The sequence below is a fragment of the Chelonus insularis genome, unplaced genomic scaffold, assembly GCF_013357705.1.
Source record: "Chelonus insularis isolate UGA/USDA-ARS -01 unplaced genomic scaffold, ASM1335770v1 contig_397_pilon, whole genome shotgun sequence".
In the NCBI taxonomy this organism is placed as follows: Eukaryota; Metazoa; Arthropoda; class Insecta; order Hymenoptera; family Braconidae; genus Chelonus; species Chelonus insularis.
The window spans coordinates 571090-591862 of record NW_023276552.1 but is presented as its reverse complement, the minus strand read 5'-3'; the positions used below and the strand labels follow the sequence as shown (position 1 = coordinate 591862).

Here is a 20773-nt window from a genome sequence, read left to right as displayed (position 1 = left end):
TAAAGAAGGTTGTAGAAATAAAAAAAAGAACATCATGGTTTTTATTAATAAATTAAAAAAATGTATTGTCACGCATTATTAAGAAGTTTACATCAGGAATTAACTTTGAAAGAACACGTACCCAAAGCACATAACAATGTAAAATGTTAAATAGTTAAAAATCAATAACTAAAAAAAAATTATCCACAGAAAGGTCTCAGTAAAAGTTCTTGAAAGCCAGTCTTTGCTGGAGAAGTGATTTGAATTAAATATTCCGTACCATCTTTGATACTGCTTAAAAGATCGTCATCAAGTAAAATATGAATACCTAATGATTCTACAATTTTAATTCTCTTAATATGATTATATGGAATATGGAATTTTCGCGAAATCTCTTTCAATAATTCGTCAACAGTCATCATTCTTAAACAAATAATTTTCCACAGATGAGATTCGCATTCGTTAAAATCTAAGGCACAATATATTGTTAATTTAATTTTTAATGCGTGAATCAAACGTATAGCATCTTCGCGGCCACAAATTGATGCCAAATCATTTTTCGAGAGATACGTCAAATCCTTGATAGAAAAACCTGCCAGCTGATGCCAGAGATGCCCAAAGCAATTTTTATGAAGCCAGTGCAGCAATTGAATAGTGTCATAAATATGAGGTCCATCGATGGGTCCGCATCCTTCAATGAATTTACGCTTAGAAAAAGTAAATACTTTGTTGGTGAATAAATTAGGAAAGGTCGCACCGTAATGCTGAAGTCCTCGAGCGTGTAGCCAGGTACAAAGCTGGGCAATCCAAATGTGCTCGAAAGGTAGAACTGCGTTGCCATTGTCTAAACTATTCAACGAGCTACAAATAACCATTATTAATTAGCCAATTTAATATTAGATATTTATTTAATCAAAAAAAAAATTGTTATAATTACTTTGTTGAGCTTGAGTGTAAATCATTTTTCAAGTCGTCATCCGTTCGTGGATATTGATGGTAACTTCCGTATTCTTCCATTAACTCTTCGGCTTTGATAAAAGAAGACGAAAGAGCATTCTCGAATAATTCGTGACCACTGCAATTCAAACTGTCGAAGAAAATTTCTCTATTAATAATAACGATTTTTAAATAAGAATTTATGGAAATTACCCTTGGCAATTTTACGAAACATAGCAGAATTAAATTTTAACCGATTCATTTGACTCAATCACACTCAACGACTGTTGAATATTTAAATAGAAACAACAAATTTTAAAGAGATGACATGAAGATTGTTTACAGCAGAGTATGATGTGATTTGTTTTCATTATTTCTTCATTATTGTTATTGGTCAAATTGTATTCATAAAACTTGTTCAGCAGTTTCAAAATAATAATCGTTGGAATGTGTGAAAACAGTGTTGAAATAATATTGATCATGAGAGATTAAAATAAAATTCGTTATAAAATCAGTATTAGAATTGTCGAAAAAAGAATATTGAATTAAACTCTAGATATATTAATGGAGTTTTAAGGAAAAAAAAATAGCGAAAAAAAATTCAACTTACCTCAAATTATTGATCGGCGTGACAAAATCACCATCTTTCTCATAATCTTCATCTTCCACTTTACTTTTATTATCCATTTTCTCCGTCATTTCAATTATTTCTTGTAATTCACTAAACGAAGTTATTGCAAATACTGCAAAGTCAGTTATCTTCGACCGAATTAAATTACTTACTGAACTTAACGCACGCAGGACTAGAAGCGGTACTCGGCTTAGTAAACTGAAAACTGCCATCCAGTTCGACATGGAGAATATTTAAGTTTTGATGCTCTCTAGAGAAAACAAATTGGTACGACTACCACAAACTGACTAATTTCACAACCAATGTTTTGGCTTTTTTTAACGCACTAGTCCCACCCCAAATCACTTGTTACTCTTGGAAGGAGAATGCAAGTCAATGACCTGATTGGTCAGTTTGGCAAAGATAGTAAGTGAAGAAAAGAGCAGGGGTAGGGGGCAAACTTTTTGCCAGGGACTTCAGGTATACTTGTGACGTCACTCGGTGGGAGAGTATTATTGTAATCCACCTACCTATGCCGAGATCCTCCTCATTACTAGCTAGGTAGTTTTGATATTTCTATCCAACTGTATTTCTCATAATAAAAACAATCCCAAGTTTTGTACTAAGGTTTCTTAAATTTGAAATATTGACCTTATATTTTAGGACAGAGATGGGCAAGAACCTACATAAAATTTAAGGTTTACAAATAGCGGTTCTAATCTTAAATGAAAAGATGTCAGGTAAATTTCTAGAATGTCTCCAAGAGTGCACCTTGCTAAACTCATCGTGAAGTAATTTGCAGGGTTTGTCTTGACGAAATAAAATTTCTAGTAATAAGGAATGAATATTTTGAATAAATTAAAGGTCGAAGATCAGATGGGTCTTTTTTCTATCTTAAACATTTCTGGCCTAAAAATATTTTTTTATGTCGCAAAAATGTCAGAATTACGATATTTACTAAGTGAATATTACTCATAAAAATTTATCGTATAATTTAAAGGATAAAAATTTTTAATTGGAGATGATTATGACAATGCAGAAAGGATTTTTAAACAAATTCTCAAGAAAGTAAATAAACTTTAAAGCGGATGAATAATCGGCTTTTCAATACATCAGTAAAATCTTTTAAAATTTATAGCCATTGGTGAACTATTTACTTACTTAAGTTTTCAAGACGCAATGAACATGCATTATTCCTTGATTATTTTTTAATAACATTTCAAATGAAGAATTTAATATTTTACTCAATGGTAAATAAGATAGTTCTCTATAATGGTATTTGCATAATTATCTATCGAGGAATTTCCATTTTCAATCACATCTTACCATCACACATCAAAAGAAAATTATAGTTGAACGTTTTTGATGCTAGATGGTCACACTATACTCTACCAGGATGTGGTGCCATCTTTTAATTAATCTACAGTAATTTAGTTTAATTACTTTCCATTCAAATATAAATACATTAATCATAAAATAATTTTTAGTGTAATTTGTCCTTCTTAATATTTTTTTAAAAATAAAACAAGACATTTGAGATGTTGATGATCAAACAGTTAAAAAAAACAGCGATACGTTAACACAATGTGACATTTATTGAAAGCGTGATTTGAAACAATCAGACAATATTGACTTATTACACGAATAACACTGACATTCTTCGAAGCTTCCGGTGGAGATAGTATCCGTGATACCTATGACAAGTGTCCTGTTTCAAACGGGTGTGCAAAGCCGCCTCTTGTCTCCATCTAACCGGGCTTTAGTCATTTGTCAAACGGAGCGTGCAAGAACAGTTCTGCAGTGCATTGATAAAATATAGTGGGCGGGTGCACCTGAACAATTGCTTCACTAATACCATGTATCCTGTCAAGTTAATTTTTCGCTCAATAATCATAGTGAGTATTTATCAGTAATTGCTTTATTCATATTTATTCTTTCGAGAAAAAATTCTAAAATGCTTATCTTCTTTCAGATTGCTGTTTTGAACTTAATTTCAATAGAATCATCACCGGTAAAGCCGCGTAATACTAAACCCATTGATTTGATTCAGCCATCATTGAAGGAGTCTCCATACTGGGAATATATTCTCCGAGAGTTCGTGTTCAAGACAATATCGTCGCCACCCCAGTTTAACAATGTTCTATACAAGAAGTTGTTGGAAGCTCCGTTTTATAGTGGACCCCTGCCAACGGCATCTAGTGAAGACAATGCGTTGCTGTCTCGTGGAGACGTTTATCATCTTCCGGATGGTCGATGGATCTTGTGCCAAGAAGGCTGCGAAAACTGTAAACCCTGCACCAACCAGAAAGATTCGTTGGTGAAATGGACTCTGAAAAGAATAAAACGTTTCATATCTTCAGACTCATACCGATACGATCTTCAACTAACCGTCGAACCTCAAAGAGAAGTTTCGCTTGCAAACTTTGGTACTGGTCGTAATATATACGTCTCGACTAATCAATTAAACCCATCTGAACTTTCAACATCTACACAGGGAAGCCACATCGATAGATCACGATCAAGATCATGGCGTAGAATGCAGAGAGATCAAAATGGACAGTTAGATAGACACGAAGTTGTTATTGGAACTGAAGAACATTCTCCTAGTAATTCTAACAGTGAACTATTGTTGAATAGTTTTGAAAAAAATTCCTCCAAAGATAATGATGTCGAACCAACACATCAATTAATCATGGGCTTTGATCAATTAGGAAATAAACACATTATTCATATTTTGTCGACTAATTTCCAAGAAAAACCTGAGACTCAATTGAATGATCATAATTATCAATCAGTAAATGATGATATGAAATATCGGAAAATTAATTTTAATTCCCAATTGTCACCCTATCAAATATATATTCAAAGATTATTGGATTCGATATACACTCATAGACCTTTTATTGAAGCTTTTTTAACTCGAGGAGATTTAAATGACAAAATGAAGAATTCAACTAATTTTTTAAATTTATATAAAAATTTATAACATAATAAATATTCTCATCGATACGACTTATTTAAGAGTGTATTTATTAATCCAAAAAATGTTTAAAATATTGTTTGAAAAGAAAATATATTATTCTACATCAATAATGAATAAAAATATTTTTAATCCCATTGCATCATTATCAATAATCCTAAATTATAATTTCTATATTTGCCAGTAGATAATGCACATAATAATAATACTCATAATAATAATAATGATAATAATAATAATAATAATCATAATAGTCAATGTTCAATTTTCAACGATTATGTAAATAATTAAATGGAATATTCAAAACGGTGCTTAAAACTTATAATGTAGTTCATCAACATTGATTATTTTGTTTGCGAATGTTTGAAAATTTATGGCATACGGACAGTATAACCCGTATTATCATTGCATTGAGAAACAGAAACAGTCGCAACATCGCCTGATGAAATACAACACCAAGGGTTGCACTGTTAAACAAACAACACAGGAATATTCAACGGCTGTTTCACGCTCGCGCACGTGAGTGATCGTTAATTCGATCGTTCGCCTTTGCGCAATGGTAATGTGATCGTTTAATACGGCCTAATGCAAATAAACGTGGTCCTCACACTTCACTCGTACTTCGTCTATAAAGCACCATCTCTTTCTACTCAGCAGCAACAACGTGATCGTGAGTTGAGTCGCGATATTGTGGTGCTATATGTGCATTTAATGTAAGCACTGCGCTGTTGCTGTAATTGCATGGCAATAGATACGAGAAAAGCGAACGGTATCTGGCATTCGGTATCTGTACATGCACGTGGAGAATTTGTACCATAATCTAGTGTGTATGTGTGTTCTAGTGCATCCAGAACTGGTTTAAGAGAAGAGGTAAGCTGGTGCTTATATTTAATTAAGGAGGAAACTAGCATGGCTGGAGGTGGAGGAGCCAAAAGAGAAAGCAAGACGCAGCCTATCTGTAGATATATATATATGGCATGGAGACGGGGGTGAGTCACTGTTACTTGTCTAATTATCTACCCTTCTATCCACTAACGCCTCGAGCCACTTCCTCATTGCTTCGTTCACTTTCTTTATTGTTTCTGTCCTCTCTTTTCTCATTCTATGTCTAATCTCGTCCCTGGTCCACCCCTTTATTTAGACACCCCTCAATAATTTGCCAAAAGAAGAAGACTCTTGTACAGTGTGAAGTCCATGCGGGCTGCTTCAAACATTTAGTCTCAAGAGCTTTTGACTTTTTAATTAGATTTAAATGTTTCGCTATTAATTAACTGTCGCTTTTGATATTGCACCCGGAAAATTATCTTAAGGAGTATATGTTTAACTGTATAAGAGTCTTTTTTTTTTCAAGTTTTTTTGGACTAAAATAATATTTTTTCACGTCTGGGGGGATGAATAAAATCTCATATTCTGAAAGTAAAGTAAGAAAAAAACATACGAGAGATTTAATATGTTGTACGTGGGTATTTTCAACATGTTTCAATCTTTCGACCAACTTTTGATGGACGGAAAAGTGACTCCATTTTACCGATGATGAAAAAAAAAGTAATATATATGGGCAGAAGTGGAACACGGAAATTTAAATCCTTACGAATGATTTGACAGACTCGGGGAAAAAAGCTGAAATTTCCGATACGACATAAAAGAGTGGAAAAAAGAGAGTCAAGCTTTTTGTTGAGTGGCAAAAGCTCAAAGTTGTTCGAGTGTGACGTGTATTCTGTCAGACTAACATACTTTAAAAAGACAGTGTGGTTTTATGTGTTGACTGTGAATGGGTAAAAAGATGCATAGGCTGAAGAATGTAACCAAGCGAGTTTGGTTTATTTCTTTGTTACGGAAGAAGAAATATAAGAAATAAAAATAAAGTTTAAAAACATTCTGTTCCATTGGTATTATCAGCCACGTGCACTCATCGAAGTAGGCGGCGCGTGAATACTTTCAACCTCCGTAAAACTCATTCCAACCTTGGTCTTTTTCTCTTACTCTCACATACCTCGTTCCCTAGAGAAGCCACTTCTACGTGTAAGGGGATGGAAAAAGCCCTGGGTGATGAGCCAGAGTTGCTCTTCGCTTTTGGCCGTACTGTTCGGTGCCCTAGGGCTTCGGCAAATGGAAAGAAGTAATAAACGATCTACTTTTGTGGGCGGGGATATGAGACTAGTCCGATTACTCTATATAACTGCTAGGCAATTTAAGTTAATAATTGTTGAAAATAAAAAAATATGCTGGTGAAAGGTTAATAGCTATTTTCGTTTAAAAGTTACTTGTACGAATTTAATCCAAGATAAAAAAGTACTGAAGGATCTAATACTTTTCGTAAAATACTCGATAATAAGTTGATGAATAATCACTTTAACTTCTTCATTCTATTCAATTAACATCTGCACTCAATTATATTTATCAAACGTCATTAATATTTCTTTCGAGAATTATTGAAAAAGTTGGAAATAATTAAAGATTTATCCGTATGACAGAATTTCGTAACCGAGAGGTTCCTCGACGTTCTCCTCGTGGGACTGTAGGAAACGTTTGGGGAACAGAATTTTGTTTTTTTTTTTGAAATTTTTCTTCTCTACTACAAATGTACTTTAAATGTGTTCTATTTGCAAAAACATCATAGATAATGAAATGAATGAAATAATGGTATATTGGTGAAAAACTGTTAGACGTAAAAATGTGCATAACTTCTACGCTAATTATGCTATAGAGTTGATCGAGGACTCATTTGAAAGATCTTGATGAGAGGAAGGAAGTGAATATGGTGAAAATCATAATTGAAGCATAATTTATGCAAAAATTTGAGTAAGTTCCCGTTTTACCCATTTTAGGGGTGAAAAAATTAATTTTTTATATTTTTGACCTGATTCCGCATTCCTACGCATCAAGACGAAGAGAATGAGTGGTCGAACTTGAAAATCGGACAACTTTGATTTTTCGACCCCAAAAAATGGCAAGTGGTACCCCTTTCCATTTTTTTTGGCCAAAAAATAAAGGTACTCCGATTTTGATGATTGAGGGCTCATTCTCTTCGTCTTGATGCGCAGAAATGCGGAATCGGGGCACTGGTCAAGAAAATTCACTTTAACACCCTTAAAAACGGGTTACACTAAATACAAATTATAGATTATCATCCCCTTGACTTTAAACCCCTATAACTCGCAAACGGACGATCCAATAACTGATTTTAAGGACGTTTTTGAAACCTGAAAATCCAAGCTACACATTTATATCTATAAAAAATGTCTAAAAAATTTCTTTCACCCTTAAAATCGCGAAAAATAAAAAAAAATTACATTTTTTTGGGAAGTTGCAAACTATTTCGGCAATTTTGAGGGTGAAATAAATTTTTTTAATATTTTTTATTGATATGTATTTATAGCTTAGATTTTGAAGTTTCTAAAGAGCGCTTAAAAATCATTATCTGATAACTTGCATGAGAGTTATGACGGTCCGAAGTCAAAGTAAGGTCTAAAAATCATCTATTTTTTGACTTCGGACCGTCATAACTCTCATGCAAGTTATCAGATAATGATTTTTAAGCGCTCTTTAGAAACTTCAAAATCTAAGCTATAAATACATATCAATAAAAAATATTAAAAAAATTTATTTCACCCTCAAAATTGCCGAAATAGTTTGCAACTTCCCAAAAAAATGTAATTTTTTTTTATTTTTCGCGATTTTAAGGGTGAAAGAAATTTTTTAGACATTTTTTATAGATATAAATGTGTAGCTTGGATTTTCAGGTTTCAAAAACGTCCTTAAAATCAGTTATTGGATCGTCCGTTTGCGAGTTATAGGGGTTTAAAGTCAAGGGGATGATAATCTATAATTTGTATTTAGTGTAACCCGTTTTTAAGGGTGTTAAAGTGAATTTTCTTGACCAGTGCCCCGATTCCGCATTTCTGCGCATCAAGACGAAGAGAATGAGCCCTCAATCATCAAAATCGGAGTACCTTTATTTTTTGGCCAAAAAAAATGGAAAGGGGTACCACTTGCCATTTTTTGGGGTCGAAAAATCAAAGTTGTCCGATTTTCAAGTTCGACCACTCATTCTCTTCGTCTTGATGCGTAGGAATGCGGAATCAGGTCAAAAATATAAAAAATTAATTTTTTCACCCCTAAAATGGGGTAAAACGGGAACTTACTCAAATTTTTGCATAAATTATGCTTCAATTATGATTTTCACCATATTCACTTCCTTCCTCTCATCAAGATCTTTCAAATGAGTCCTCGATCAACTCTATAGCATAATTAGCGTAGAAGTTATGCACATTTTTACGTCTAACAGTTTTTCACCAATATACCATTATTTCATTCATTTCATTATCTATGATGTTTTTGCAAATAGAACACATTTAAAGTACATTTGTAGTAGAGAAGAAAAATTTCAAAAAAAAAAACAAAATTCTGTTCCCCAAACGTTTCCTACAGTCCCACGAGGAGAACGTCGAGGAACCTCTCGGTTACGAAATTTTTTTATACAAGTATTTGTTTAATAATATATATATATTTAAAAAATAGAAATGAATAGCTTTTAGACACATTTCATTTTATTACAGTTTATTTTGATCTTATCAAATGTCTGATTAAAATGCCACTAGCAGCTACTTAAAGTTACAAGTAATTATGTAAGTTGAACATTTTTCACCTAATATTCTTCCAGAGATAGAATTTTCATCACAACTTTCCTAAACTTCTGCTCCACATTTTCGGCTTCTCGGTCTTGAAGCACATCAAGATAATGTTTTAAGAAGCATCACGTTGTCGCGGAGTTTCCAGTGTCAAGTTTATTCCTTCTCCTTCATTTAAGCTTCTTGCCTTTTAACAATTAATTTCCTTATTATCACTATTTCCACTAAACTTATTGTTTGTTAATTTATTTTTTAGACCCATGCATTTGATTATTAGCTTTTTATTTACTCTACTCTGCATCACAAATTGATTCATCTTTAACTTTCCTCTTTTTTTGTTGAACAATACCGTCAATTTTTTTTCCCAACGATCAACTAGGCTTAATTTTTAATTCAAAAAGAAAACTATCAGTTCCCATGATCAAAACAAATCAACCATTTCAAACGTATTTGATGCAAATAAGCACGTGATACACCTTTATCAGGTGGATAACGTAAGCCGATGGAATGTGTTGGTATTATCCAAATTGCATTATCATCTACTGTTTGTCTGGTTATATATCGACAGTTCACATGCATTTGTTGCCCAAGCGCCTCAACGTAGATATAGCTAGTCAAATGACGTAATTGCTTTGTTCGTGCAATTACGAAATTGCTTACAATTTACAATTAAGCACTCGAGTACTACTCTCAGTGTTCAACTCTGATCAATTTTATTGTATGAACAACCAGTAACGATTTTGTCTTTTACATTTTATCCGCTATTCTATTATGAGTATTTCGATTTTACACTTCTATAAACATAAATCGACGAATCTCCATAATAAATATTTGTATCTGTGTTAATACAGATAGTTGTTATTATTCCATAGATTATTTATTCTATCATATTAATTATTGTTAATTTATTTTATTTCAACTCTGTTTTTAATGAAGGAATTCTCGTTGAAACAAAGGCTTGAGAGGTTGGATAATTAATAAAAAAAAAAAAAAAGTAGAACAGATAATCGTGATTAAACAAATGAACAAACATAATAAACTTTGATGTCATTAATGAAGACAGGTCTTTTATACATTGCAATGCTAAATAAAAATTTGTTGCAAATTTTTTTCTCTGGTATTTAATAAAATTTATAGTACACCATGAGAATGTTTGGAAATTAGAATTTAAATATTAATAATAATATAAATAATGAATATATAATATTTTAATATTGTCTTGTGCTAATATTAATTAAATTGTGCAGTAGTGACACTTTTTTGTGTGTGCTCCATTATATCCTCCATTCTATATATTATGATGCAGCACAAATAATTCAATAATGTGGCTTTGACATGTGCGGACATGGTGAATTTTAACCAGCGCGTTTTTAATACTCATTCACACTAATGAAATTGGAACGAATGATACCCATGTTATGAACGCAGTTGTTGTACGAAAATTTCCACGAAAACGTTATTGATCGTTTAGACTATACGCATATATCACGATTAATTAGCAATAAAATGAAAATGCGTAAACGAAATTTTAATGAAACCGATAAATAACATATTTTTAATATTCTCTTAAAAATAAAATATATTTTATAGAAATTACCCTGAGATGACAGACATGATGTTGTATCATAACTCATAAAATATAGATACACATTTGTGAACACGCCCTTTTCGCTTATCTCACGCTTGGGGGTTTCAGATTTCAATTTACCAGCTTGGCGCTTCGCTCGTCTCTATTTCGACCATGTTTAACTGACTATATTGTAGTTTAGAGGTCATGGTTTTTATTCGCTGGACCCGCCACATATAACACCTATAACACTGAAGAACGGCTCCAAAAGGTATGCATTTTCAAGTGCTAAATTGATTTAGTGCAGGACAAAAAAGTCTAGAATAGACATACATGATGATATGAAAATTCATTTTATATCTTCTATAATTTTTTCTAAAATTTCCTTGATAAAATAAAAATCGAAAAATATGTGAAATAGATATTTATGTCTGTAGGAAATCGAGGTAGGTTGAATTATGAACGTTTCCTCTACTGTGAGACTTGTCGTTTCATCTAACCGTCTATTATGTGTCAAGCTGTTCTCGAGGATACTAAGATCTTGGGAAATTGGAGACTCTGACTACCATTCCGTTTATATTTCCGTCCACAAGGTATAACGTGTTACTGATATTTCCGCTTTTCATCACTGGAATAATATTAATAAAATGTTATAACCTTGAAAAAGCTTTCAAATCATGAAAATCAATAGATGGTTGCACCTTTTGATGAGAGTATAAATAGCATTAACTGCGCCAAAGAAAAATTTATGCACGATTGTCTTTGGATGATTTGAGATCGTCAAAGTCTCGTGCTTGCGTATTCGGAAGAGACTTGAGTGACGGAGGTTTCAAGGAGTTAGGAGGAAATAAAGGGTCTGCTCAAGTGAACTAATGTCACAGTGTTGGTGCTGTAAAGTTTCGATAAGTCGTTCATGGTGTTCATGTAGTACAGTTCTGACAAACGAGGGATGTCGTGACTGACTTGAGCTAAAAGTAGCAGTAGTAGTAAGCAAGTAGGTAGAGTCTAGACGTAGGAAGATCAAAAGGCATCGTTGAATCGGAAGTAACGTGGTCCTGGAAGCTTCTACATCACAACTGGGTCTTTCATGGAATCATCCATCCAACAGCCCCTTTCTCTTTCCACACAAACACTACCTTCGTCCTTTCTTATTCCTCTCCAGTACACTATCTCTTCAGTCAACCTGAAATTTCTCGCACACGTGGACCCAACGATTTCAACATTATACGATTTCAAGGGAGTTTGAAAAATCACTGATTCAAAAGTTACCCTGAAATCTTTCAGCTGTAGAGCTTTTTATTAAAGGTCCACTTGTTGTTGTATCAATGCCATGAAGAATCTCTATAAAGTTTGATACAATCATTTATCATTGTTTATTTAAATAATTCTCTTCTAGAAGTTCATCATTTTTAAAAAATTATATTTTTGGGGAAATATGTCATTATAGCATTAAATATTACATTTTACAGAGTTAAAATATTACTGAAAAGTTTTAAACATTGTCATAGTTTATAAATATATATGAATGGTTTTGTCACCATGTACATTCATTACTTTAAATCTGTGATTTCGCTTTACATTCATTTCTCTTCTGCAATTGTCCATGTGAGAGCGCTTCAATTTGTTGCGAGCACTTTGCTGATTAAGCGAAACTGTTAAGTGTCAAAACTCGTTGGCTCGTATGTCGAAAAGAGAAGCTACGTAGTTCAATACTGCTAGATTTTTTTTAAGAGCTAAGTAATGTAGAAACTGGAAAATATCTCTATGACAATGAAAGTTTAATTTACTCCAAAAAATGTTTACTTCTAGTTTTGATAAATAATTAGAACAATCATAGTAATAATGATGATAAAAAAACTTTCTTTATATAGGACAGATCATAAACTAGGACGAGCAAAAGACACATATAACTTCTTCCACCTCAAGTCTGTCAAACACATGCCTTCCTTTGCTGTTTCTTTCCACCAAGACTTACAATCTGTTGAGAGTCTTTTACTCTTTGACGAAAGATTGGTGAAATATTTTGGGATAAAGTGCATTTCACTACAGCAATAGCAGCAGTTTTCACACTTGAACTTTAGTTGCTTTGACTTTTTATCCCCTTTATAAGAAAAACTGGGTGATACATGGATCATCCCCACCCATGAAACAACACACACCTTATATCGACATCTTATTTCGTTTTCTATTACGTAAACGTCAAGCGATTTGTTTGCTCTATTTTCATTAGTAAGTTCTTTGGCACAATCTCAAAGACCCAAAGGTTATATAGGCTCAGTAAGCACCTTTTTTATTCTTCATTTTTCATCTAACATTTTACCATTTCAATCTACTTCTCCGTTTTATCCTTCAGTTTTCTCACACACGGTTACATGAATATGCTCGAGTCAAATCTGAATATTTTTGATTCCTTTAAAGAAAATATCTTTATAAAAAGTCGTTTTTTGTGTTTACTTAGAAAATGAGCTTTTTATTTGGAAATAAAATTTATCAAAGACTGTAGAAATACAGTTTTTTCTTATCTCATCATGCATATCATCCTTAATCTTTAAACTAAAAAAAGGAAATTTTTATTATCTAGAAGAGATTTTTTAATAAAAATATCTTCATTATTTCTAGTAGCTATGAATAATCATATTAATTATTCATTTCTACCAATTTTTCTGTAATTAACTGATGAAAAATTGATGCCAACTATTTTCATCCAATTTTAATGCAGATATAAAATTTTATTTGAGATTCTAAATTAAATATTTCATTGTTAATGAATAAAATGAGGAAAGAACATTTATAATTATCATAATTAAAAAAGATTTAAAAATAAATTTACTCTGATAATAAAAGCAATGTTAGTGCTGGCAAAAATAATAATTCAATTATTGCCTTAAATGGAACGATAAAAAGATTAAATAGGGATACTGGAATCTACAAAATAGTTTTTAATTATTTATAAAATAATTCATGAGTAATGAAGCAGACAAATTTGATAATTAACGTTAGACTTAAAGTCTTGGAGAAACAGACTGAGGATGAGGTGACTTCCTAGATCATGTTCCCGAGAGGAGTCTAAGGGGTCTCAAGCTCCAACCGCTCACGCGCTAGCATTAACTACGACACTATAGCTTAGTAGTAATGGACGTTTGAATTATGCATTCGTTTCCTCGTCACGGAGAGTAATTAGTTATTTACACATTTCAAGTGCGCGTGAGTTGGTGTCAATGATTAAGAAGGCAAGAACGAACTTTGGCAACGTGGTATTTAACTTCTGATGAGTATTAGCTTGCCACCATGGAAAGAGGATAGGACTCATAAAGATGATGGAAAGAGAACAGCAGCATCTTCTTCCTTCAGGCAAGCACGAGCCGCTCACAAAGTTCCTCTCGAAGTCAAAACTTTCTCGTCTGAACGAAATTTCTCCTCCTCATTTTGTTACCTCCTCTTTCTTTATTTCACTCGTTCTCTCTTTCTTTCACTCTCTTATCAAGAATATAAAAAATATCCCGTCATTTTTTATTCATTTCTCTCATCAGCAGCTTCATTCTCATCGACCTTAATGGCCACAATAATAATTAAAATATTATTAGCTTGATTATCATAGCATTGAATTTAGTGAAAAGATATCAACTAATTTGTTCTAATTTTAATTTTTATTCGGCGGATCATCAATGAAACCTCGAAAAAATCAAGAAACTTCTCACGCAATCGTGGCCATTACCGCGAGGTAAACATACGACCCTCGTGCATGAGCAGAATATCCGATTTCCTCTCCACAATCCAGAAAGTAGAGGTTTCCTCGAAGATAAGATATACCCCATGGGTCAAGTATGAGAAAATAAACTAAAAACAAGTGCCATCGATGGAGTAGTTGCTAATGATTTTTCCTGCCAAACTTTCTGAGATTGGAATCAAAACAGACTTATAATACTTGAATCAATTTATTGCCAAAAAATAAATTCAAGAAGTAAATGAAATACAACAGCTTGTTGACATTGTGGTGATTCTTCTTGAATTTACATTTCATTAGCTTTACTTGAAATTATCAAACCTGCCGGTGATAAATGAGTATTAGAGCTTTTGAGATGCAAAGAGCATCTAATTACTTGTCAACTTCAGCACCTAAAGCTGTCGATTTATGTTTTATTTATCAACTGTTGCGGAAATCCATTTTACGTATTTAAATTGAGTATTTGTTCGCGCATTTTGATGCTGCAATACAAGTACTAAGGTTTTTAGTACTAATCTATCCTTTAGTTTGTGGATAAAACATTCCTGCCATTTTCCGGTCGAGGGGTAACGTCGTATAGAAAATAGATTGGTTTGTATACGGTATCGAGGGAGAGAAAGCGAACAGAGATGGTAACGCAGTAGGACAGAATCCAGTTTGGTTAACGACGAATGGAATTCAAGAGGGTGCGTCCTGCTCGATGCATCAGCATTTACTTTTTTCTACGATTCAATTAAGTTTAATTCCGTCTTTGTTTTTGCTATTTCAATAAATCCGATCAATTCAATTTAATAAATTATCTTCCTATTTTGGAATCACCATTTATTATTCATCATGCACTTTGTCTAGCTATTCATAAATTACACTCGAAGTATTTTTGAGTGTTTTCTTAAAGTTTGAATTTAATGTACACTTCAGTGATCTAATTATCTTGAAATATAAATTACAATGGTGTTAATTCTTTTTCTAAAAATAAATTTACATAGAAACAATGAATACAATAGAGCTTCTTCATTTTAATCTAGATTGTAATAATCGGATTATCAAGAATGTTTAGTTTATATTTTTGTCTCTGAATAAAAATCTTACGTTGTTATAAGTTTATTATTTAGAATTGATAGATTTCCAAAAAATTTATCAATTATTCATTATTATTGATTAAAAGTATCTTTGCTAATGCGGGTAAATTCATTTATTTATTAATTCATTTATGCAAAAATAGTAATCAAATGATTATTCAAAGTAATTGAGATTATTTGAATTTAATTGTTGAAATTTAATTTGAAAAGGTTTTGCTATTTTTTAAATAACCATCATTTAACTCTACAATAAGGTATGAAATGAATCCATAATTATCATAATCCAGCATAGCAATTCGTTCCAAAGTTAATTAATTGGAAAAATAAAATTTATTGAAAATTCATTTGTCTATTGATTGGACTCTAGATTAGGATGATCTTAGAAAAAAGCAGAATAATAAATTTTTTTTCTTGCATTTCATTTGTTCCCAAAAGGGGTATGGTAATTAGAAATGCAAATTAATCGAAAAGCAATTACTCCAATAAATATCCTTAAAAAAAATTCCTTCAATTTATCATGCAGTTCTACAATTTTTTTTTTTTGTTTCATTAAAGCAGCAATTGTTAATATTATTATCTAACAAATGAAATTTTCAATGTATGTCGAATAAATAAAATTGTCGAAAAGAAGAATGAATGTCTCGTGAAAAAAATTATCCACAGTGAATTATCGTAAAAAAATGTAGATTATAAATGTGTATATTGCACGTGCATTCCCGTGTGTCCAAAAAGATTGTCAGGCCAATAATGCATTTCTGCTGGCAAAAAAGAGAGTATATTCGGGACGAAGGAAAAGATCGAGGTAAAGGAGAGAAAGATGTACAAGATAGATTCTGCAAAAGAGCATGTTCGGTCCGGATTTTGTCGTTTAAAATGCATAGAGTTCATAACTTATTCGCGCGGTTGGCTCGCAAGTATTGCTGTTGGCCGTCGGTGAATCTTATGCGCGTGACTCTTGTATTCCTTCCGACTTTCTTTCCTACCACGTCTTATGACATTGTTACTTTGGATATTTTTATTCTCATCCTTGTGATTATAAATACAAGAGTCAAGCACAACGAACAAGAAAGATATGTCCTCCATTCAACCGTTAACCTTATCTTCTCATGTACTTGAAAATTAAATTGTGGATTTTCTTGTAATGTTTTTTCATTCTCTTTTTTCCACAGTTTCACTAAATCATTGAATTATCTTGGTCGTTGTGATAAATCAGAAAAGAGAAACTCATAGCTTGTATTAATACAAAGTCTTACTCAGAGAATGAAGATTTATATTTGAAATTATAATTGTTTTCAAAGAAAGTTAATTTAAAGTTAGTTGGAATCGTTCATCGTACTGCAAGCTAAATTATTAATACAAGTGTGTATAATAGTGAATTTGAGAGTGAATAGCGAGACCAATTATATCATCAAATTCAATATTTGAATCGATTAAATCGTCATTTCCCTTTCTTCCTTTCTCTCTCTCTCTCTCTCTCTCTCTTTCTCTCTCTCTATTTTCAGAACAGATTTAAACGAGACAACACCATTTGCAGACATATAGGTAGGTTTTGGTAAATATGATTATTCACTCACCACGAATTTAACGCTAACGGAATAACGAGTCAGTGATTTTTAAAATTTATTCGACATTTAATCACCTCATTCTACATTTAATTCATCTGAATCCTTTTTATCCGTTTTCACCCTTTAAATTTATGTACGTGAAACTCACAACCGCGCAAAAATTCGTACATTGTAAACAGTGAAAAATGGAAAAAGGTAAATAAAAAAGTGAGTCAGTGAGTCTGACACCAAAACGAGTAAATTATTGTAAGTGCGATTTTTTTCTCTGTAATTTGTATAATGGTTCAATTGAAGCACATACCATACCACTTGCCTACGCTTTTGACAATTAACTCCATTCTCTCTAGTATTTTTAACTGTATTCACAATATACATTTCGACTCTAGAGTATTCTCATGATACCGAATTATTTAAAATCAACTCGGAAATGACTAAAAATTATTTACAGTCGTAATAATGACTATTATGTTTTGTAAAAATATTCGAAAATTCTAGTTTGTCATTCAATTACACGTTTGAATTACGTACAACAATTGGAAGCAGACCGATTGATAATATGATTTGATGAAAATAGTTTTTATCGTTGATTTTCAACAATTTATCCATTTCAGTGGCTTTTTAAATTTTCATTCGACCAAATCGACGAGACGGTAAAAAAACAGGACACCAATTTCAATTAAAAAGCAATCGTGAATGTTATTTAATCTTTTCGTTCACTAGGTGGATTTTATTTTTATTATTATATTTTTTTTTTCTTCCAATCAGGAAAAATCAATATTTACATTATTGATCATTTATAACTACAAACTCTCATGCATATATATACCGAGAATTGTAAAATGGATAACTAACGTGGTTATATTACTGGAGGCCACAAGAGACTCGTGTCACGACTCGACGTTAAACCTGGAATGAGTGGTCGAGACGTTGGAGCCAACCGTAAACTCAACGAATGCAGGTGTACTGAGTTTAACCTTGCCATTACATGTTTGTATAGTACTAAAACACGTAGAGTAAGAATCTCAAATGAATAAACTAGATACAGTAAAGTTGAAATAACTCTCCAGAAGTAGTTTTACTTCTTGCTTAAAAAAAAAAACAAAAATTGTAAAGAAGAAAATCTACTTTGATGTCAGTGCGATCGTTGATTTTTCTACTGATGTTTCGTTGAACCTTCTGCTAGCTAACTCATCTTCACTTTGGACCATGTAATGAACTCTCCTTGATGCTTCTAACACCAAATGGTGCCAGTCTGAACGAGTTTTTCAAATGTTTCAACGCTTCTTCAACGTCACGTAACAGCCCTCAAGTAATTTTCACGAACGAAGCAACAATTTTTCGTTCATTGTTTTTATGTTTTTTCTAACAGTCTCATTTGAGCAGAATATCAATTCTCAAAGCGAATTTAATCTCGAACATTTTCCCCATCATTGTGTCTTACCATTTCTTATCTCGTTTTAGTTAATTGGTGTTCCAACGTCAAGTATCCAGTCTCAAAACTCTGGCACCCGTCACTGACATGAGTGTATACCAGCTTAGAGTCTTATACTTAAGTCTTCTCACCCCCTGAGAATGATTTAATAATGTGCGCAGCATTAAGCAGCCTAAGAAAACTTAAGCGGGGATAATCCCTTTAACCAGTTGTCTAGCAACCCCTTTAACCCTAGAACCCGAGCGACAACTAATTCCCAACAGATATTGCTCACTGGGGTGAAGTAGTTGTGTGTCACACACTAACACCTTTTACCCTCTTTACTCCTTCACTTTCTTTTATTTTTATACCCTTGATATTTGCCAAGAAATACGTGAGAGATCCAACCGATGTTTTCTGGGAAAATTATTATCACATTTTCGTGTACGCTGAATGAAGAAGAGCTTGAAAATGATATCATTCAATTTTTTATTTATTTATTTATGTGTATTTTCCTCTTTATTAAGGATATCAGGAGTTTCTCTAGCAGACCACTTACTCGTAATTACCGTATTTTCTATCAAGAATTTCGAGGATTCTTCATCAAATAGATTTTAATTGACTACGATATGAATAAAGGCCTTTACGACACAAATAAAACTCATTACCATTTTCAATGTTTTTTATTAAATTCATCATTAGATTGAAAGCTCAAAGCTCTTCCGTTAGAGCTTATCCTATCGGTGTTTTATGTTAATTCAGGAAAACTCTACTTAGAGAATATTACCCAACTAAAGTTGATGAACAAAACTACAAACAGTGACACGTGCTTGATGTTTTCTTATGTATAAAATACAAGGACACGCTTATCTAGACTCATTGAGTTTTATTTAAGACAACAACAGTACTGTGGAGCTTCTTCTCAATGGTATAATGCACCTGCTGCAGAATATACTGACTTTACGACCCTATAAACTGAAATGAACCTTAATATAAGAATGTTATAGTATAGAATTTCATAAATTTCAGCGTAGTCCTCTGTGACGAGATTGTCGACGTCTTCTGTTCCATGTGCGTTCGTGGATCCATGGCGAGAGTCGATCTCATAAAATTCGTATTCGATCATAAAGATTTTATAATTTAAAAATTTAATAATAAGACTTGTTTTACGACTTTCTTGATTTAATCTCTCGGTCTTGATAAAATAGAAATGTTTTTTAAATTTGATTATATATTCACAATTTTTTTAAATTCATTTTTTATTAAATTTAAGGATTTCGAAATATTGAGATGCCGATGAATTGTATCTTAGAGGAAACGATGCTATACATGCAGAATATTATGAGAGAAAAATGCTTTATATACGAGTGACACGTATCTCCTACGAGCTGTAAAATTTTGCTAGATTAAAATTGCAGAGATACGCGACCAAGTGTAGATGTATTTATATAAATAAAACCTTCCATAACTGGAGGAAAATACATTGCAAGTTAAGTAAGAAAGGTGGAACGAGGTAAATTTCCACCTTGAACCGACATCGTTCTCGCATCCCTCATAACTTTATTTTTTATAATTCTCCCCTTATGATATCACTTGCCGAAGATTTCTCAGAGCTCAACACCCCTCGGTAGGTTTATTAACGTACATCGTTGGCATTCCTATGGGGCCTAGAATTTTCCGTGCAATTTGTCTGATTTGTATTTCGAGAATGTGGTTTATTATATAGCTACATGCCGGAAATGAAATATTTCCAAATGAACATTGCGAAAAAAAATTGTCTGAAGAATTTGTATATTTTTAACCGCAGTTTTGACAAAACATCCGTTTGTTTCAATTCGTTAGTAGATCTTCTGACGGCTTATTGCTATCACTCGATTCATCGACCCTACGCGATTTTCACTCCAACACCGAGGGCTGGACAACGTGTGCATAGTTCACCCTTGATAGGGGTGACAAGAGGGAGAATTCAATTAGCGCGCTATTATCTCCGCGTGTGTAATGAAATTATACGTTTTCCCAGTCGCTATTGACCGGGCCACAATTTGACAATGAATGCCTGTAACAGAGCGTGTTATCATTTTCAGTGTTAAATAGACTTGTGACAAAAATTCGTAAATACACAGACGAATATTTTTGACGAAAGGAATTTGAAGATTTTTTTTCCTAAAATGTAGCTAGAGATAACCAATTTAAAATAAAATTACAAATCCAAAATATCATAATTTAATTATTTCAAGTAAGTATAATTACAGTTATTTTTTAAAATGGTAGAATAAAATAATCAATTAAAA

The 20773-nt window shown here is 32.5% G+C and overlaps 1 protein-coding gene across 2 annotated transcripts; it reads right to left on the bottom strand.

Moving 5' to 3' along the window:
* Positions 1 to 44: 44 nt before the first annotated feature.
* Positions 45 to 1890, bottom strand: LOC118067739 (transcription factor CP2-like protein 1). Of its 2 annotated transcripts, XM_035084658.1 has the most exons (4): positions 1699 to 1890; positions 1526 to 1636; positions 917 to 1066; positions 45 to 840 (listed from the first exon to the last, which is right to left on the bottom strand). In XM_035084658.1, the coding sequence occupies exons 2-4, from the start codon at positions 1612 to 1614 to the stop codon at positions 180 to 182; spliced, it is 900 nt and encodes a 299-aa protein (XP_034940549.1). In that variant the 5' UTR covers positions 1615 to 1636; positions 1699 to 1890; the 3' UTR covers positions 45 to 179. The 2 variants fall into 2 exon arrangements, with proteins under 2 accessions (XP_034940549.1, XP_034940548.1); XM_035084657.1 differs by having other exon boundaries at positions 1526 to 1880.
* Positions 1891 to 20773: the final 18883 nt, after the last annotated feature.